Source organism: Zalophus californianus, chromosome 5 (assembly GCF_009762305.2).
Source record: "Zalophus californianus isolate mZalCal1 chromosome 5, mZalCal1.pri.v2, whole genome shotgun sequence".
In the NCBI taxonomy this organism is placed as follows: Eukaryota; Metazoa; Chordata; class Mammalia; order Carnivora; family Otariidae; genus Zalophus; species Zalophus californianus.
The window spans coordinates 89434762-89457025 of NC_045599.1; the positions used below are offsets into that span (position 1 = coordinate 89434762).

At 38.3% G+C, this 22264-nt stretch overlaps 1 protein-coding gene across 10 annotated transcripts in view; it reads left to right on the forward strand.

Moving 5' to 3' along the window:
- Nucleotides 1–22264, forward strand: part of UIMC1 (ubiquitin interaction motif containing 1) — a 112212-nt gene that overhangs the window by 75230 nt on the left and 14718 nt on the right. For 9 of the 10 annotated variants that reach the window (XM_027606668.2, XM_027606669.2, XM_027606673.1 and 6 more), the window contains one exon: nucleotides 4599–4752. In XM_027606668.2, the coding sequence (XP_027462469.1) occupies nucleotides 4599–4752 (154 nt within the window). Of the gene's footprint in view, nucleotides 1–4598; nucleotides 4753–18250; nucleotides 18349–22264 lie in introns of those variants that run through there. The other variant, XM_027606677.1, reaches the window with a different exon arrangement.

Here is a 22264-nt window from a genome sequence, read left to right on the forward strand (position 1 = left end):
AGGATTTTCCGTATATATTTATCATATTGAATCTTACAAAAACAGTTTACCAAGAATTTTAAAAAATAATTCAGAATCTTTAAAATTTGTTGTTCTGAAAAGCAGCCTGAGAATTAAACAAATTTTTCTATGGAAATAAATATTTTGGTTACATTTGTATATGTTATCTTACCCTGAGCATTTAAAAATAAAGGTTTCATTCTCTTATTCTTTTTTATACTCTAGGTTTTTCGAAAACAGTTTTTACAATAGAAGGCAGATTCCTTCCCTAGTCTCTGCATTGCAGGTAGCTGGGTAGAAATTCTGCTTTCATGAATCATGCACACTGCTTGGTTCCTTGTAACCTGACCTGTCACAACTGACAGACCAAGATTCCCTGATGGTAACACTCCCTGCAACAGTGACTGAGGACAGATCCTGCTAGATAATGTTAAAATGGCTTCCCAGGGAGGGACCAGAACCTTCTAAATGGGGATGGGGAACAGAGTGTTATTAACATAGTCATCTTAACTACAGAGGCCCTACAATCTTTTTGTTAATGAAGGCTGATTTCTTACCCATCCGTGACTGCAAAGGAGACTGTTCTTTGTTTGGGGCAAAGAGCATGAACCCTATTTAGAATTTATAGTGTATATGTCTGTACCAGTACACATCAAAGGGATGGAATTATATGGCCTTTCTCACATTGAATGTCCTTTTTCAGTGTTGCTGTTTGCTGGTATCTGTGGATGTCTGTAAATAGTCTTAGAATTCTGTTTCCATTAAAAGATGTTAGAGATACTATAGTTTTTAAGTCATTGAGTAATCACTAGTTACAAGTCACTTATTGGAAAGGTAGAATCTGAACATTTTATGAGCACAAAGATAGTATCATAATGGGTGTGGACTCTTGATCTTGGAATCTGTGTATAGGGTCTTGTCCTAAAATTTCTTGTTTATTGGAAGGTGGTATGCTATAGTGCAAGGAGCTTGAGCATTGGAATTAGAAGAATCCCAACCCTATCACTTAATTTTGTGACCTTGGGCAAATTAATTAATTGTTTTGTTCATTTCATATATTTGACAGATATTATAGTTTGTATACCATGTGCCAATTGTTCATTTTAGACTCTTGAGGTACAAAGAACAACAACAACAAAAAAACAGTTCCTGCCCTCAAAGGGTCCTGGTAAGGGAGGAGACAGATAGATAATTATAACGTGGTCTGACAAATAAAATGATAGAGAGATGTCTGGGGCATTAGGGAAGCATAGAAGAGGAATGCTTCTCTGAATGTCAGTTCTTCACATGTAAAATGGAGACAAAAAATAACCTATTTTACTGAGTTGCTTCGAAGATTAAATTAGATAAAGAATATGAAACGCATAGCAGAGATTTGGCACAAGCAGAAGTATGCGTGTGGAACCAGTTCTTATTTTACTGCTTTGTAATATATTGTGGCTGTTCAGTGATATTAGCTTACTAATGACAGAGAATTGCTCAACAGTATTTGAGTTATTTGGAATAGCATGGCAGAACTGTAATCCTTAATTTGATTTCCTGCAGTGGTCAGGTTCCTTTGGAAATAGTATTTTCTGAATATCTTGCCTGAGATAATCCCTTGGTTGGAGATACTCTTTTCTCAGAAAAGTTAATAGAAGTTATTCAGAATCAAACAGTTGGTTTAGTCAGTTGGTTTTTAAGTAAACTGTGTTGAGTCCTATGGAAAGAGGGGAAAGATCTAAAGAGCTTTCTAAGCTGCACATAAACTGGGTTGGGGAGGGACAGAGGGCTGGTGATTTGTAGGACATACTTTTATTTTTACCCAGTTCATTTCTTGAGGTGAGGTTTCTTTTGAGGCCAGAAGGTAAGGACCAACCTTTAAGAGATCAAGATTCAGTGTCCAAGTACCTCTTTTGAAAAATGACTGTATAGTATTTTAAAAGAAGTAGAACCAGCTCTTCAGAGACTGAATCCCTGACTGCATGGTCCTAATAAAAGCTGCTTCACTTATATTTTTTCCTCTTGAAGTTCCTCTATTGTAGTTAATATTTAAATAGAACTTTTAAATGGTGCTGAAAAAAATCTTACTTTATATAAAAATGTTCAGAAACCTCTGGGTTGTCTATGAATGTGATTAGAAGTGGTCTTGTATTCACAATAAGACAATAGTAGACTACTCCCTCTTGAATACATTAATAGTTGAAGGTACATTCTGTGCATTTTATAGAGCTGGTGATGAATACAAAGGAGTACAGTGCTGGGTGTGAGCAGCAGTGACATTCATGTCATATAACATTTCTGGGCTCAGTGAACTTTAGAATACCAAGTAACTGCTCCATTGCCATTAACTTTCAGTAACTCAAGACTACTTGCAAATTTTAGGGTATATTGATTTTTCTCCCCTCTGTTCAAATGGCTTTGCATGCACAAGACAACTTTTTCTTATAAGATTTATGAACAGAAGAACCTGGGTTTATGAGAAACTAAGTGACTAAGCTTGAAATAAGTAACACCTAGAACTTCCAGACACACTTGACCCTCTCCACCTTCTAGAGAAGAATAATAGAACCAGATTGTCTCCCAATATCTGGCAGGGTCAGCAACAAAGTAGAGAGGATGCCTTTTTTGCTTTTGCCGCAATTTGGTAGAATGGAAATACTGAAGTTTTGATGCCACAGAATCTTGGGTTCAAGTCTAGATTGTCCAGTTACTAACTCTGTGATCAGCAGGTTACTTTGCCTTTTAAACAAACATCAGTTTCCTCTTCTGTAATACTAGACCTAGTGATCCCTCTGCCAGTTGGGTGGTTGTGAGTGATGGTTATGGAAAATGCTTGGCCAAGCCTGGTATAGAAAATGAACTGAATCACTGTTAGTTCCTATTTCATCTTTCTTTTTTTCCCCCCTTATAAGTAAAAGGCCACAGGTGGCTTGAAAATGACATTTTCTGGCAGTTGTAGAAACTGTTCGACTTGGTATTTAGATGGCCTGTTTCCCTCTGTTGGATCACATTCACAAGCAGGAGATTTTAGGGATGGCCTAAACCAAAAAAAACCAAAAAAACAAAAAAAACCCAAAAACTCCAGAGCTCAAATTATCTACCCATTGCAGTTTTGGTCTTGTTTTGATTTTGTACCAGAAGAGGGTTTATTTTTTCCCTGTAGTAAGGCATAATAACAGCCCAGGTGTCCTTTGCTCTTAAATGGAAGCAGTGGCTATGCGGGACAGTTTCACATTGATTGGTTAGGACATGCTGTCCTTTGAAGCAAGTGTTAGGCAGTAGTGCTGCAGTGCTCACGCATACTGTTGAATTAATCACTGCAGAGTTCTTGGCTCTGACCTGTAAAGGTAAAATAAAACTGCTTCTCAGACACTGGCAACTGCAGGAAAAACGGTGATTATAAAACACTGAAAGGAATAGGAGAGAGAAGGTGTAAGAATGGCTTCTGCAGAATTGTCTTAAGGACTTTTATTTGAGCCTGCTTAAATATTTGGGTCTTAGTTCTGTTTTGTTCCCTCTTTTAATCTAAAAGTCACAGATAAAACAGAAGAGGTGGTATGTTTTACTGGTCTAAGCTGAGGTCTAGGTCTTAAATTTTAGTTGTGCTTTTGCTTAGAACTCTTGTTTCCTAACTCCTTATGTCTGAAGTCACTGGGAATACTCACAGTTCTTTTATGAGATTGAAAAAGTTTCTTTGAGATGCTGTTGATATGTAAATTGTTTGAAACACAGCAGACACAGCATACTGACCTAAGAGCTTGATAGAGAGGAATGCCCTCAGGTTTTGGAGCTAAATAGTCCTTGATTTGAATTTCAGCTCTGCCTCTTATTTGTTATGTAACTTTGGGCAAGTTGCTTTACTGTTTTGGACAATGCTTTCTTCGTGTGTAAGAAAGGTTATGTTAATAATTTGTAAGTTTACTATGAGGATTAAATGAGTATTACATGCAGAGTGTTGAGCATATAGTATGCAGGTTCTGAATAACTGTTAACTATATTAGCGTATCTCCCAATTTTCAGATCTGAATTTAGCAAACTGATTGGTATCCTCTCTCCCCCCCTCTCTATCTCTTTTTTCTTTTTTTTGAGAGAGAGAACATGTGGTGGGGGTGGATTAGAGCTGGCTGGGCTGGGCAGGGCAGGGCAGAGGGAGAGGGAGAATCTTAAGCAGGCTTCATGCCCAGCGCAGAGCCTGATTTGGGGTTCAGTGTCACAACCCTGAAATCATGACCTGAGCCAAAATCAAGAGTCAGAGGCTTAACCTACTGAGCCACCCAGGCACCTCAGTACTGCCTCTTTTGGAAAGTAAATGAGGGCGCCTGGGTGGCTCAGTTGATTAAGCGACTGCCTTCGGCTCAGGTCATGATCCTGGAGTCCCGGTATCGAGTCCTGCATCGGGCTCCCTGCTCATCAGGGAGTCTGCTTCTCCCTCACCTCTTGTGCTCTCTCTCTCACTCTCTCTCTCAAATAAATAAAATAAAATCTTAAAAAAAAAGTATATGTTTAAAAAAAAAGAAAGTAAATGAAATATGGGATGGAATCTCTTGCAGTTGTTTGAGGGAAAAGATATTTTATATTGTAAAGGTATTACAGTTGCCATTTATTATTTTCTTCAGGTTGGTAACAGGGGAAATGCTGAGAAGGAAATACCTATTTCTACAGTCTCATCCAGTACCCAGGTGTCCTGCCCACTATGTGACCAAGGCTTCCCACTCACAAAGATTGAGCTACATGCCATGTACTGCAATGGGCTGATAGGGCAAGACACAGGTAAAACTTACCAGAATTTATCAAACTCTTTTCTTTGCATGGTAGTTTTGTAATCCTGTACAGTGCAGTGTAGGAAAAACAGACCACTCTTCCTTAAAGTTGTTGGGTTGGTTGGTTTTTCTTTCTGCTATCTACTTAATTCTCCAGTACTTTTCATGTTCTTTATTACTTTGGCAGGTATGCTATTTTGTTGCACATAGTCAGGAGAAAGGGAAGGGAAAAATCTTTATCTTTTAATGTTTCAACTTACACTGTGGTATATTTAGGCCAAAAATCAGTGCGATGCTATGGACCTTGTGTTTCATCTTACATATTCAAATATTGAGACTCCTATGGAACTTGAGGAAATAGGTTCTAGAGTTGCCCATTTTTTTCAAAATTGTAGTTGACATACAATGTTATAAGAATTACTCATTTTTTATTCAAGGTAAGTCCCTTGTGGGGTTTTGTGTGTAAAAGTTCTACCTTAAAACTGCAGCTAAAAAGTATCCCTAATTTCAATTCATGTCCTATATTCTGTGCTGCATCACCCTGGAACTATTGGTTACCTCTTGAAGAGAACATCTGAGACTTGGAAGCCTGTATATTCTTGGCACTGTATGTCTTGTAGCTCTGATCCAGATGTCTCAGACCTCCATGCAAAGATGTCTGCTATATCCTGAATGACAGTAACACTTTCTTATTCTTTTTTGTAAAGATTTATTTATTTATTTATTTATTTTAAAAACATTTTATTTATTTATTTGACAGAGAGACACAGTGAGAGAGGGAACAAGCAGGGGGAGTGGGAGAGGGAGAAGCAGGCTTCCTGCGGAGCAGGGAGCCCGATGCGGGGCTCGATCCCAGGACCCTGAGATCATGACCTGAGCCGAAGGCAGACTCTTAACGACTGAGCTACACAGGCGCCCCAAGATTTATTTATTTATTTTAGAGAGAGAGCAGGCGCTCATCTGAGGTGGAGGGGAGGGGCAGAGGAAGAGAATCCTCAAGCAGACTCTGCAATGAGCTTGGAGCCCAACTCAGGGCTCGATCCAATGATCCATGAGATCACCACCTGAGCCGAAACCAAGAGTTGGACACCCAACTGACTGAGCCTCCTAGGTGCTCCAACACTTTTTTTTTCATAGGGAAATTTGCTTTAAAAATTAGTTCAGGAGTATAATAAAGACAAATCTAGAATACTATAAATTTCAACACCAGCTTGTCTACCTAGAGTGAGAAATTTGATTCCTTTCTATCACCTATTGCCTTCCTCCTCAACGTTAATTAATCCAGATACTTACAGAACATTTTTTTTCTTAATGGTGCTAAAACTTATGTGGGTTACTAAAGAAGTTTAAGACAGAATTTCTGCCATTAAGGAGTTTGCAGTCTCATTGGGGAGATAAACATTAACCTAAGAAATTAATTAACAAGGGGCGCCTGGGTGGCTCAGTCGTTGGGTGTCTGCCTTCGGCTCAGGTCATGATCCCAGGGTCCTGGGATTGAGCCCCACAGGGAGCCCGCTTCTCCTTCTCCCACTCCCCCTGCTCTCTCATTGTGTTTCTCTCTGTCAAATAAATAAATAAATAAAATCTTTAAAAACAAATTAGCAAGATATGACACAAAGTCAATGATAATGTACCCAAATGAATGATTCTGACTGTAAGTTCAGTAGGAACTTTAGCCTGGGCTGGGAAGGCTGGATGGGTTTGGATAAACCATTGGGAAAGTAGGATGCCCTGTATCCTCCTGTAGGTTAGACAAGATAGGAAGCAAGGGAAACAACTACTAAACAACAGCTTCCACTTAATTTTTCTAGTAGTGTTAACTTGCTAACCTGAATTACTCTCTATGACCCTATAAGAGAATTTGGAGCAGGGAGTCCCCCTGGAATTGTCCCACTCTGCTTTATTCCTGTGTCCTAGGAACAGAGTTTGGAGCTATAGGTGGGGTAGGGAAGTAGTTAGAGGAATTATGTAAAGCACCTACTAGTGTGCCATGTTCTTTCCATATCATACCAAAAATAAGTTTGCTATCTTTGTTTTTTTCACCAGCTTGCCTGTCCCTGTCTTCTTTGCCAGAGATAGTAGTGATTGTTCTGGTTCCTCTCACATTTTATGACTGGAATCAGACAAGCCCTCAGCCTAGTTTTTGGTAAAAGGGAGCCTCTCCTGCTATGGAAGGGAAAGAGTTATTCTTGAAAATGCATAACCCAGACTGAGAGACTGTTAGCCCAATGCCTAAGGGGATGGAATAAGAGAGAGGACTTACCTCCCAGAGTTAAGTATCCAGCTCTCCCCTCTTTCCTGTTTTCCCCCAAATCTAATCCTAGACATGCTTGGTTTGGCTGTGTAAAAGAAATAGTAATTAGAGTCATTTACATGAAGTGTCTACCATTTATGCCTAGTTACCATGCAGCACAATAACAATTATGCATATCATTAAATATGTGTCTGATTAACTTTGCTGTAAGTTTTATTTGATTATAATACTACACTCTGGGTAAGTTGGCTCAGTCTGCTCAGTTTGTTGCTCAGTGACATGGCTATCCACAAGTATGGAAAATTAGAGGGGGTTGCATTGTTTGAGGGGAGAAGATTCGCTAAATTAATCTAGACTAGGACAAAGGCAGGTTGCCTTTGTATTTGCTTTCTGGAAAATGTGTTTGAGACCATTTTTATTTAAACACTTAGGAAGAATGAAGCTCTCCATTTACTCATTCAGTAAATATTTACTAAATAACTGCTATATACCAAATACAGTGAACAGAATATACAAAGTTCCTGTTCTCATGGAGTTTATATTCTAGCAGTGGGATACTGACAATAAATAAATAAACTTACAATATGTTAAGCAGTGATAAGTATTTTAGAGAAGAAAAGAAAGCAGAGGAAGAGGAGGTTAGGGAGTACTGAGGTCAGGAGGTAGCAATTTAGAATAGGTGGTCAGGGAAGGTCTCATTGAGAAGGTGACATCTGAGCAGAGACCTAAAGGAAGTGAGGGATTTCAAGGTGGAGAGAAGAGTGTGTTACAGGCAGAGGGAACAGTAAGTGCAAAGACCTTTGGTTGTGAACAGGCTTGATGTGTATGAGGAATGACAGAGAAGCCTGTGTGGCTGAAGTAAGTGAGGGAAAGATAAACAATGAGATTAGAGAGGTAATTGGGGAGGGGATAAGTGGACAGATCACACAGGGTTCTTAGGCCATAGTAAGGATCTTAGCTTTTACTCTGAGCAAAGGGGGAACCAGTGGAGGGATTTGAGCAAAGAATGAATTAATATTTGAGTAAAGGATCACTCTGCGCTATTATAGATTGTTGGGGTGGGGGACAACAGTGGAAGCTGGGAGAACAGCCAACATTTTATTTTTGGTAGTATGATTGAGCGGGAGAAACACAGGCTTTGGAACTAGACAGATCTGAATTTAAATTTCAGCTGTAATACTTGTCAGCTGGATAATATTTAACAAATGACCTTACCTTTTTGAGGATCAGATGCCTTGTTTGTAAAATTAGTTCGACATTATTAGGATTATCATGAGAATCAGAGACACTTTAGGGGCACTTGGGTGGCTCAGTTGGTTAAGTGTCTGCCTTCAGCTCAGGTCATGATCCAGGAGTTCCAGGATTGAGCCCTGTATTGGGCTCCCTGTTCAGCGGGGAGTCTTTTTCTCCCTCTCTCTGCTCTCCCCCACCCCATACTCTTTCTCTCACTCACTTTCCCTCTCAAATAAATAAAATTGTAAAAAAAAGAATCAGAGACACTTTATAAAGTACCTAGCACTGTGTCTAGCACGCAATAAATGTTCAGTAAATGGTAGCTGCTGTTATTATTGAATATTATTCCTGCCTGTGTAGTCTTTCTGAAGTCTGTGTTTGTATGCCAATACATAAAGGATAAGCCATCAGTCAGGTAGAGCTAAGGGGAAGATGAAAGGCAAGGAAATGGTAAGGTGGTAAGAATAATAAGCTAGTGAGAAATAGATTGTAGGAGAGTTAGGGAAGCTGAAGGCATTAACTGTGTACACTTTGGGCCTAGATACAGGGGTGTGGCTTAGAGTCAGGATACTGTCAAGAATGGATTTCTCTTCATGGATATCTCCTGGAAAAATAATAGTGGGTAAGTAGGTGGATGGAGGTGAGAGTCCTTGCTATACAGACTTGCCTGACAGCTAATAGAGAAGGACTGAGGCCTAGAATAGGCTTGACTTGGGTGACTCAGCAAAAATCTTAAGACCTGAATATCTCTAATGAAAAAATTTTTTTAGGGGCACCTGGGTGGCTCAGTCGTTAGGCTTCTGCCTTCGGCTCAGGTCATGATCCTGGGGTCCTGGGATCAAGCCCTGCATCGGGCTTCCCTGCTCAGCGGGAAGCCTGCTTTTCCCTCTCCCTCTCCCTCTCCCACTCTCCCTGCTTGTGTTCCTGCTCTCGCTTTCTCTCTCACTGTCAAATAAATAAATAAAATCTTTAAAAAAAAAGAAAAAAATTTTTTTAATTAGACAAAATTTAACTTTTTCTGTTTTATATACCTGAGTTTATCTACCTGACTGTAGTTTGTGCCCCACTTAGTCTTCTCACTTGTGTTAATATGGCTTTTGTGGTACCTAAGGAGGATTAGATTAACTATATTGCTCTTGACACCTAACTACTGATGTGTTAACAATTGGGAAATAGCATGGATTTAGTAAAAATAACATGGATTTTGGAGACAGAGGCCTGTGGGGAGATACACAAATCCAAACATACTGAGATTATAGTGCAGTTGGGCAGAAAAAGCATGCACATGAATAACTGTAACACAAGGTTAGAATTACTAATGGACGTACAGTCTGTGGTGTTTCAGAGGAAATGTGATTAGAGATTAAGGTGGAAGGGCATTAATGTAAAAGAACAGTAGGCAAAATCACATAAATAGAAAAATATGAACAATATACAAGAAAGAACAAGTGATTCAGTGTGGTTGTAGTATGGGCAGTATGAAAGGAAATAGGCAATTGTAGAATGACAGATTAACTTGAAATATGTTGCTTAATATGGGGTATTTTTTCAACTGTAAAAGAATTTTTTGTGTGTTTACGTCACTGTAGTGTATAGGACTCTTTGGGATGTTAAGTGTTAGAAATATAATTCAAGTAACCTTAAGCAAAAAACAAGTTAATTTGCATGGTAATTGGGAAGTCTGGTGTAGGTTTCAGACAGCTGGATCTAGGGGCTCAGATGATGTCACTCCATCTCTTGACTCTACTTGTCTGTATTCAATAGGTAGGTCTTTTCGAGGGGAAACAAGATGTCTGCCCACAACTGTAGACTGTTAGCCTTTAATGGAAAGGAGTTCTTTCTCCTGAAACCATAAGTCATTCTAGAGAAAGACTTTTTTTTTTTAAAGGTTTTATTTATTTATTTGACAGAGACATGGCGAGAGAGGGAACACAAGCTGGGGGAGTGGGAGAGGGTGAAGCAGGCCGCCTGCAGAGCAGGGAGCCCGATGCGGGGCTTGATCCCAGGACCCCGGGATCATGACCTGAGCCGAAGGTGGATGCTTAACGACTGAGCCACCCAGGCGCCCCTAGAGAAAGACTTTTGATTAGGTTTTAAGTGTCCATCTGTGGTGTAGTTGCTGTAACCAAATAGATGGATATGCATTGTTTATAAGTCAGTACAAGTAAGAGAAAACCCTATTGATATCTGTCATAAAATTCTATAAATCACAGTAACAGAAAACACCCTTAACGATGGGTTTAATATGTAAGGTTTCTTTTTCTCACATAACAAGGTATCTAAAGTGAGGCAGTAGCTCAGTGATGTAATGAGAACTTAGGCTTTTCTCTTTTGGCTCTACAATCCTTGACTTGTAGCTTCTTGACTCATGGTTTCAAGGTGGCTTTTTTATCTCTAGACCTCACATCTGTGTTCTAGGCAGGAAGGAGGGGTCAGAGGGGCAAGGCTGTAGATTTTGACTGTTGCCTTCTAATACTCCTGTATTAGGAATCTAATATTCCTATAATCTTGTGGAATTGACCTTAATGCAAATTGTGGTGGAATTAGGTCTGTTTTAAATTTAGTATTTGTTTATGTCTTTTCTTTATGTATTTTATATATTTGTTTACGTATGTATGAAATTATACTTTGAAGTCGATTAATTTGTTTTGTACAGTGATTCAACTTAATAGAAATTTTTGTGTTCTAAATGATTTAGTGAAGTGTTGCGCTAGGTCCTAGGGGTGCTCAAGATGTGGTAAAGGGGTATGAGAGAGGTGACTGGGACCTCGGATTTATACTCAGGGAATTTACAGTCCAGTGTAGCAAACAGACTTGGGCATAAGTATGATACAAATCAGCTGAAGTACTAAAATAGAGGCACTAACCACTTATAAAGGTGGAAGGGATTACTTCTGGTTGGCAAGAAAAAGAGCAGATTCTTACTTAAGTGTTCCCCTAATATCAGGCATGGGTTTTTTATCCTTTTTTTTTTTTTTTTTTTTCCTGTTAAAGATAATCATCTAAAATAGCATGAGCCTTCTTGGGGTGCCTGGCTGGATCAGTTATTGGAGCATGTGACTCTTTATCTTGGGGTTATGAGATGAAGCCCCATGTTGGGTGTAGAGATTACTTAAAAAATAAAATCTTTTAATAAAGAAAGCAAGCAAGCCAGTGGCGTAAGCCTTGTAATATATAAATTGTCTGAATTTCTGTTTTACTAAACTAGGATTACTAAAAGTGGAATTACTGGATTATATCTATAAAGTTTTAAGATTGCTTTCTAGAAAGATTTCAGTTATTTAAATTCTCACCACTAGCATATGAGATTGTTCTTTTCACAACACAATTCCAAATACTGAGGAATATTTTTTTTTCTTTTTTACAGATCTTGGCATATTTGATAGATAAATAATAGCATTTCACTGTAGTTTATATTTCTTTGATTAGTAATAAATTGAAATTTTTTCTTTTTTTAAAAAGCCAATTTGTCTTTCTTCTTTGAAGAATTGTTCTCTCAACTTTGCCCAAGTATCTTTTGGGTTCCTAGTATTTTTCTTATCCATTTATATAAGTTTTATAAGTGAAGCCTTTTGCTTCCAGGGTGCTTTCCAGGTTTTTTCTACCCATCTATCAGTTTTCACCAAGTTCCAGATTTATGCAGCCTGAGAAAGCAACCTCCTGGTGTGAATACTGTCAAAGCTTTTATTTCTTGAAGAGGAGTGCTGATTCTATAGAAAGATCTAATTGGTGTGAATAGAAGTGGCACTGATATGGGGAAAAGAGTTTTGGAATCCATGCAGAATTAAGGGGGGGTGGGCATCAAGGAGAAAGGAGAAAGAATTTATTGCTATTGATGACGACGATAGGAGGAAGCTAAGAGGTAGGAGAAGGTCGTGGCTTGGTACAGGAATCAGCAGGAACCAGATGCCCAAAGTTTTATACTATTTAGGAGATTCCTCTTTGATAACTTGACTCCAGAACTGTTTGGCATTTTCTGGAATGGTCACCATCTCATTTGAATGCCTATTGACATAGCTACTGGATGACCAGTACTTTCACCCCAAGACTTGTTAAGTTGCATTGCACATAACCCTTCTCCTCTTGTATTAATAATGTAGCAGCAGTGTGCCTCTTCCCTCCCCTCCTCTTGCATCTTGGTTGTCTTCTGACAACTTTTGTTCAACCTTTCTGTGAAACATTTTCTCATATCTGCTCCACTGTGATACAGTAGTAAAGTTGTATGATTTGGCATATGAAATGGCAGTCTGACTGCAGTCTGTGTCTGCTTGAGTCCTCAGTGCCTTCACTCTTCTCATCTTATTCCTCTTAACATTGACTTTGTCTTTTCTTCAGTTACCCCTACTCATTGTGCCTTGCTGCTAAAGAGCCAGACCTCAGGATTCTTTTAGCAGTTTTCTTCTGCCAGATGTGTTCATTCTTTCCTTGAAAAATAAAATAGCTCTTATTAGCACCTGAGTTAGTACCCAAAGCATTATGTGTTGAAGGAATATTACCAGCTAAAAACCACTTCAGAGTTTTCTCACTTTATGATCTAGTCACACTTTTTAATTCAGGCATCTAGAGCATTTTAAGAAAGAAGAAAGTTCAAGGAATTAATATTAGATCAGTCATCTCCATTAGAACTATCTTAGGGCCACAGGCAGGACTTTAGTTTATTAGAAGCATTAGAAGATAAGTGTTACTGTTACCTTCATTTTTCTCACAAGGAAACTGGCATCAGAGAGGTTTAGTACTTGTCCAGCATCGGATAGTTAATAAGCAGTAGAACCAGGGCCCAAGCCCAGGTTGACCTGATTCTAGGACTAGCATTCTTCATTGCTACAGGTTCTATCTGCCTTCCCATGTATGGAGATGGGAATAAACACAGTTGGGAAAGTTTGAGGAGACCATGGAAGCCTCAGTCAGTTTTAGGAAGGCAGAGTACTAGAATCCTTCATCCCTGAATGCAGACATGAAATCTGATCTCATCAGAATTGACCTTGTCAGCTTTTCAGTTACCTGGGAAAAACAGTTTGGTGGATTCAGACTATTTCCTAGTGAACAGAGTTGATATGACATAAGTCACCTCTGAAAAGTGTGTGTGCAAAGTGAAAGGATCAGATGAACTATCAGAATTACTTCTGGTGGTGGCTGTGGAAATTGTCCATTCACAGACTGACTTGTTACTTAAGGAGTCTAAGGGTATAATATAAAAGAAACACTTGATAGCAAGATACTATTTTTCCATTAAGTAAAAGGATTTAATTTGCCAGGTCTTTACAAAGCATACCTAATATCAACCAATAAGAGCTACCATTTATGAGTACCTGCTATATACCAGGAACTGTGTTTTTTGTATATTTTGCTTTAATTCTCATAACAATCTCTGAAACAGTATTATTCCACTTTTATAGAAGAGGAAACTGAGGCTTGACAGGAAAATAATTTCTGCAATATTGCATACCTAGAAAGTGGCAGGAGCTGGGCTACACAATCAGCTTTATTATTATTATTATTATTTTACACAATCAGCCTTAATTAAAAAGCTTGTACTTCAAAGAATTATCCAGGAATGTTCAGATTAAAAAAAAAAAAAAACAAGATTCAAAATATTAAATTTAAATATGATAGTCAATATATTGTTTTAAGAATTTATATTAAAACTGTGTTTCTATAAGAACAAACTAATGATAAGATAATTTTGAGAATAAAGGGTTCTTGGTGGAGGTAGGTGGAGACAAAGGTTGGGATCAAGAAGAAGTACGCAGTTAGATAATCAGTTTTGAGAATAGTGTAGTTTTTAAGTTGGATGATTGGTTTGGATATATTTTCTTTTGTATAATTAACATTTTAAAGAGCTTATATGTTTCTATTATGCTTCTTGTCATTCATTTCACTTCTCTAAGAACCTTGATAAAGCAGCCACTTGTAAAATTCAGAGAAGTTCAGAGTTTTTTTCTCTATATGAAACACATTTGGTATTACCTTAATTTAGGCTCTGATGACAGTATGTGAGCACTGGATATAACTGCCATTAACGATTCTTTAGAGAGAAACCTCTTGGGTTTTTTTCTGGGTTCTTTATATCTAGTGCTGCCTTCATACCAGTTTCTTCAAAAGACAATGGCCAGTCTAATTTTGACTATTGTCTTGCAAAAAGGATTATGTGTATGTGTTTTAAATACAAACCTAAAATTCAACTAAAAATTGAGAGGATAGTAGTACTTTGAACCCCAGTGTACCACCCATTCATCAACTCATGGTCATTGCTGTTTTGTCTATATTCCTCTCCTCAGATTATTTCAAATCAGCTCCCAGATATCCTTCATTATATTACTAAGTATCCTTGAAAGATAAGATCTGTTTATTTTTTTATTTTATTTTTTAAGGGCACCTGGGTGGCTCAGTTGGTTAAGCGACTGACTTCAGCTTGGGTTGTGATCCCAGGATCCTGGGATCAAGCCCGGCATCAGGCTCCCTGCTCTGCGGGAAGCCTGCTGCTCCCTCTCCCTCTGCTGCTTCCACTGCTTGTGTTCTCCTGCTCTCTCTCTCTCTCTCTGTCAAGTAAATAAATAAAATCTTTTAAAAAAAAAAAAGATTTATTTGAGAGAGAGAGCACTAGAAGGTAGAGGGAGAGAATCTTCAAGCAGACTCCCTGCTGAGTGTGGAGCCCAACACAGGGCTGGATCTCATGACCCATGAGATTATGACCTGAGCTGAAACTGAGAGTTGGATGCTCAACCGACTGAGCCACCCAGGCACCCCACGATCTCTTTAAAAGAAAAGCCTATCTAACCATCATTCTGTTACACCTAAAAAATTAATGTCATCAAATATTTGGTGGGTTCAAATCTCCTTGAGTCTTCTGATTGTTTGAAATCAGATTCCAGCAAGGTTTATACATTGTAGAGAGTTTTTGATACTAATATCTCAGGCTCTTTTTTTTTTTTTTAAAGATTTTATTTATTTATTTGACAGAGAGAGAGTGAGAGAGGGAACACAAGCAGGGGGAGTGGGAGAGGGAGAAGCAGGCTCCCCACTGAGCAGGGAGCCCGATGCGGGGCTTTAATTTCCAGGAGAGTCACACCTGCAAGATGTTCCTTTTTAAGACTTAAACACTCATGATTTATACTCATAAGCTTAGTATTGTTATTAACAGTAACTGTGTCATAGTCGTTTTTATTCCCACCACAGCATCTTAACAGTGCTGTGCATGTAGGCCCTCTGAAAATGTACTCTTTTAAAGCCAAAGTTGACAAACTTTTCTTAAAGGGACAGATAATAAATATTTTAGGCTTTGTAGGCCATATGGTCTGTGTCACAACTACTCAGATCTCTGTCACAGGTACACAACTCTGCTCTTACAGCACAAAAGTGGCCGGAGACAATATGTAAATGAACTAGATGGCTTTGTTCCAGTAAAAGTTTATTTCTAAAATAATTTGTTTATTTGCCTATTCTATAAATACAAATACATTTATTTGCCATAATTTGCCTATCCCTGTTCTACAGCATTGGTTTTTCAGAATGTGTTCTGTAGATCACTAGGGTTCTGTGGAGGTGTGGAAAGGGCTTGGCAGCCAGGACTAGTATTGGTAAAGAGTCTATCTTTATCACCTACCTCATCCAGAACTCTGCTTTTATGAATCTTTATATATTGGGTTTCAAATGAGATTTTATTTGAAAACAGGATTCTCTCGTTTAGAAAAAAAAAAGTTCAAGTTCACAGTTCTATAACATATTCCTAGTCTTTATAACAGTGATTCCTATTACTGTTGCTTTGTGTTAAGCACTGTGCACTTCTGTATTTATACTTAACCCTTGTCTCATCTGATCTTTGCAGCAACCTTAAAATTAAATTCTGTCATTTCCAAGGAGAAAGAAGTAAGTAACTTTGTCAAAATCACTAAGCTAGTAAATTGGATTGTTTGAACTTTTTTTTTTTTAAGGTTTACTTATTTATTTGAGGTAGGGAGGTGCAGAGGGAGAGGGAGAGAGAATCTAAAGCCGACTCCCCACTGAGCAGCAGAGCTGGATGCAGGGCTCCATGACCCTGAGATCATAACTAAGCCAATATTAAGAGTTGGATGCTTAACCAGCTGAGCCACCCAGGCGCCCTTGGTTTGTTTGACTTTTTATTATTGAGACAGGAATTCTCTATATGTCCTGAATACTAGTCATTTGTCACATATATGTCATAAAGACAATTTCTTCTAGTCTGTGACTTGCCTGTTTTCCTAATGGTGTCTTGATGAGCAGAAGTTTTAAGTTTAATTTGTCAATTTTTTTCTTTTATGCTTATTGTTTTCTGTTTAGGTTTATGTTGCATTCTGAATTAATTTTTGTGGAAAGTGTGAAGTAAGGGGTGAGGTTTATTTCTTCTGTATGAATATCAGTTGTTCCAGCACCATTTGTGGAAAAAACGTCCTTTTCTTAGTGGATTACTTTGTTGCCTTTTTAGAAAAATTAGATGACTATATAAGTGAGGTCTTGTTCTCTGTTATAGTTCACTGATCTGTTTATCTTTATGCCAATGATACAAATAACTTGATTACAGTAGCTTCATAGTAAGTCTTGAAGTCAGGTAGCAAAAATTCCCCTTGTTCTTTTTTAAGATTGCTGGATATTATAGTCTTTTGCATTTCTATATAAATTTTGCAGTCAACTTGTAAGTATATTCCTTAGTTTCCTACTTTATCTCTGTTAATACTTTTCTTGAAGTATATTTTATCTGATAGAACAACTAAACAGTTTTAGCCATTTCACCTCTTTTATGTCTACTGTTTGCCTGTATCTTTTTCCCAGTTGCTTTTAATATATCTGTATTTTTTTTTAAAAGATTTTATTTACTTATTTGAAAGACAGTAAGAGAGCAGGGGGAGCGGCAGAGGGAGAGGGAGAAGCAGGCTCCTCACTGAGCAGGGAGCCTGATGCAAGGCTCGATCTCAGGACCCTGGGATCATGCCCTGAGCCGAAGGCAGATGCCTAACTGAGCCACCCAGGCGCCCTGTATTTTTATTCTTTTAAAGGATTTATTTACTTATTTGAGAGAGACAGAGAGCAGAGCAGGGAGCCCAGTGCGGGACTAGATCCCAGGACCCTGGGATCACGACCTGAGCCGAAGGCAGTCGCTTAACCAACTGAGCCACCCAGGCACCCCCTCCAGCACTTTAAATCCTTTATTCCACCTTCTTCTGGCCTCCATAGTTTCTGACAAGAAATCTGTGATCATTCAAATTGTTGTACCCCTGTAAGCTGAAAACGTCACATTTGCCTCATTCTCCTTGTATGTTTCTTGAATTTTATCTTGGACATTGTGAATGTTAATATTGTGGATATTCTAGAGTCTGTCTTATTAAAGTATTGTTTGTTTTATTAGTTAACTGGTTTGGAATTAACTGCACATTCTTGTTTGGGGAGGAAGGTCAAATCTTAATTTGGTTCTTTTATCTGGGTTTATTTACAAAAAACGGGATCTTCTCTTTTCTGGTTTTTCCTCTGGGAGTATTCCTCAGTTTGGATTTGTCTGATGTTTTTCTATGATTATATTCAGGTTGAACATTTTTGACAAGAATATAACAGGGAATATTGTAGTCTTATAAATGCATCATGTCTTGGTCATTTTGGGCTGCTCTAACAAAGTACCACAGACCGGGTGGCTTATAAAAAACAAATTCATTTCTCACAGTTCTGGAGGCTGGAAGTCTGAGGTCAGGGTGCTAGCATTGTTGTGTTCTGGAGAGAGCCTTCTTCTGGGTTGTAGATTGCTGACTTTTTGCTGTGTCTCATGTGATAAAAGGAGAGAGCTCTGGTTTCTTCAGCCCTTTATGATGGCACTAATCCCATTCATGAAGGCTCAACTCTCATGAGCTAATCACCACCCAAGGGCCTCACCTTCTAATACTATCACATTGAGGGTTAGGATTTCAACCTATGAATTATGGGGGGACACAAACATTCAATCCATAACATCACATCAAGGGGCAAATGATCATCAGTTTGTACTATTGGCATTGTTAAATTTGATCTTCTCTTTAAGGTGGTGTTTACCAGATTTTCTTCTATAAAGGTACCCTTTCCCCTTTTTGTGGTAAGTATGTCATCTATGGGGTAGTGCCTTGAGACTGTATGAATATTCTATTCTCAAGCAGGCATTCACCCATGGTTTTAATATCAACTGGTGATTCTTGCTTAAATTAATTATTATTATAGCAGTAAACGATTTTTTTTTCTGCCATTCTTCTACATTGATTAGCTGACATTCTTCTGTAAAGAGGAACTTTTCCTTATCCCTTATTAGTATTTTTTTAATGTGGAATGAACTCATGGATTCATTTTTTTTAAAGATTTTTTATTTTGAAGTCATCTCTCCATTCAGTGTGGGGCTCGAATTCACAACTGCAAGATCAAGATTTGCATGTTTCTCCAACTGAGCCAGCCAGGTGCTCTGGATTCATTTTTTAAATTTAATGTGTTGTAGTTCATTCTTTCTAGTAGTCATTTTGATGTTCAAATTGTTCCACATTTGACCAGTGGAAGTCCCTTCAGGTTGTCTTCTATAAACTTTGGGCATGTGCCCATCAAATTTTTGAGCACTTCCTTTTTATGACAAGAGGTTATAGGGTTATAACTTATCCTGTCCACATCTGGAATTTGCCATTTACCCAAGGGCTCTACTCCTAATCATTAGGCTGTTTTGCCTTCTAACAATTTTTTTGAGCATCACGTCTTTATTGTAGAAGATTTTAGGGGAATTTTATTCAGAAAAAATTTATCCATGACCCAGCCCAATCCAAACCACTGTTGTAGTTTGATATGTATCCTTTCTTTACTTTTTTTTTTTTACATAGTTTTTACCAGCAGATTTTATGTTGAGCCTTTTTTAAATTTTCATTGTTTAACAGTATAATGAATCCCTATGAACCTGTTTTCCAGCTTCAGTAGTTAATCAACATATGACAAATCTTTTTTCACTTATAACATGCTTTCCATCCACCCCCCACTAGATTTTGGGGAAGCAGTTTTCAGGCATATCATATCATCTATAAATACTTTAATATGGGTAAAGGGAATACCTATAAAGCTCCTAAAGCAAGAGTGTTTGACATGTTTCTTACAGCAGCAGGGAAGCCATAATGAGAACAGTGGGATGAGCAACAGAGGAAAAGAGAGGAGAGATCAGATCAGTGATCAGATTATCTGGGTTTTTGCACTTTATTCTAAATATGAAATGCCGTAGAACGGTTGAGAGCAAGGGAGTGATGTAATCCAACTCTGGCTACTGTGTGAAGTATAGTCTGTAGAGGACCAGGAGCAAAAGTAGAAGTGAACAGGAGGCACTTTGCAGTATTCCAGGCAGGGTCTAATGTTTACTTGGATCATAATGATAGCTGTGAGGTAAAGAAGTTGCCAAATTGGGGATGTATGTTGGAGATTGAACCTACAGGATCTTCTGGAGTATGACAAAGAGAAAACTCAGGTGACACCATGGTTTTGCCCTAAGCAACTGGTTTAATGACTCCATTTTTTGAGATTAGGAAATTCAAGGGATCCAAAATAGCCAAAACAGTCCTGAAAAAGAACAAAGTTGAGGGTTCACACTTCCTAATTATATAACTTACCAATCAAGACAGTATGCTGCTGGCATAAGGATATATATAGATCAATGGAATAGAATTGAGAGTCCAGAATTAAAACCATACATTTATAGCTAACCAGGTTTCGACAAAGGCTATCAGGATAATTCAGTAGGGGGAAAATAGTCTATTCAGCAAATGGTGCTAAGACAACTGAATGTCCACATGCAAAAGAAAAAGTTGACTCCTACTTCAGACTACATACAAAAAATAGATCAAAGACCTAAATGTAAGTACTAAAAACTCTAAAACTCTCTTAGGGGTAAAACTTCAGGACCTTAGATTTGGCAATGGATTCTTGGATATGACACCAAAAGTATAAGCAAAAATAGATAAATTAGACACCATCAAAATTTAAAGCTGCTGTGCATCAAAGGACGCTATCAAGAAAGTAAAAAAAATATACAGAATGGGAGAAAATATTTGCAGATCATGTGTCTGTTAAAGGTCTGGATTCCAGAATATATAAAGAACTCTTACTAGTCAACAACAAAAAAGACAACCCAATTAAAACAAAAGACTCAAGTAGACATTTCTCCAAAGAAGATATACAAATGGCCAACAAGCACATGAAAAAATGATCAGCATCATTAGTCAATAGAGAAATGCAAGTCAAAACCATGAGATACTTCACACCCACTAGGATCTCTATTTAAAACAAAAATAACAAATGTTGGCAAGAATGTGGAGAAATTGGAACCCTCCCCCCCCGCCCCCAGTACATTTTCTGTGGGAATATAAAATGGTGCAGCCATGGTCTGGAAAAAAAAGGAATAAATTACTGATATATGCTACAACATGGATGAACCTTGAAAACATATGTTAAGTGAAGGAAGCCAGTCACAAAAGACCAAACATAGTACAATTCCATTTATATGACATGCCCAGAGTGGGCAAACCCATAGAGACGGAAGTAGATCAGTGGTTTGCCTAGAGCTGGAGGTTAGCAGGGAAATGGAGAGTGACTGCTAATGGGAACAGGTTTCTTTTTCAGTTATTGAAAATACTATAAAAATGATAGTGATGATAGTTGCACAACTATGAATATACTAAAAACCATTGAATTACACTTTAAGTTAGTGAATTATGTAATATGTGAATCATATCTCAAGAAAGTATCAAAACAAAAATGGTGACTCCAGAGTCAGGATGGATACTGGAGGTTTAAGGATAGCAGAGGAGAAATAAAATAGTCTCTGGGAGAGTAGAATAAACTGACTATGGAAACATGATGATTGTTGGGCAGTACTGAGGGGCCACTTGAGGTTTGTGGTCTTAAATATACTGTGAGCCCAGTCAGCATTGTTGTGTTCCTTGTAAGGACACGTAATAAATAGGTAGAAGGTTGGATCTAACCAAAATTGGGTTTTGCCAGGGAGTACAATAGAAATTAGAAATGAGTTGAGAATATTCAAGGGAATTGTTAATATGATAACGGTGAAATCTAAGTCAGGTAAGAAGTGAGGCCATGACAGAGTAATGGACAATGAAAAGGTGATAGTCTAGATTTAGACATCCCAGTGGGGCTGAAGGATTGTTGGGAGTTAGGATATTAGAGGGAGTGAGTTGGAAAAGATGGGGGTGGTGATCAGAGAGTGGGACAATATGAGAAAATGAGATCAGATCAGTGATCAGATCATCTGGGTTTTTGCACTTTATTCTAAATATGATGAAATGCCATAGAATGGTTGAGAGCAAGGGAGTGATGTAATCCAACTCTGGCTGTGTGAAATATAGTCTGTAGAGAGCAAGGAGCAAAAGTAGAAGTGAACAGGAGGCACTTGCAGTATTCCAGGCAGGGTCTAATGTTTACTTGGATCATAATGATAGCTTGATCATTATGATCAAATGAGATCTTGGAAGTGGCACAATTATTATTGAAAGGCTCAACCAGAACCAAGGTTGAGGAACCAGGATTCTTCATTGGAACCTGAGAACACAGAAAATGAATTGGCAGTTCCTTACTTCTCCCAAGGATGGTACATAACTGGTACCATTCGAGATGCAAAGGACAGAGGTTAATTCATTACATACATACAGTGGCTGTCTTGGGCATTAGGCCTACTTCTCTCTCAGAACCCCACTTGAGAAAGGCTGAGATGGTATGATCCACGGGAGTTAATAGCCAAAAGGTCAAGGAACTGAGAGTCCAGTGTATTGGACAGACCACACCCTAGGTTGAACCTACGAAAACTGCAACTTCGTATGCTTCAGTCTAATAAGTAGATATTAAAGTCACCAAGAATGATGGCAGGAGTGGTGAAGAGATAAGATAGTAAGTGATATGTTAAAATTTTCTTTTTTTTTTTTAAAGATTTTATTTATTTATTTGAGACAGAAGAGAAAGAGAGAGAGCACATGAGGGGGGGAGGGTCAGAGGGAGAAGCAGACTCCCCGCTGAGCGGGGAGCCCAATGC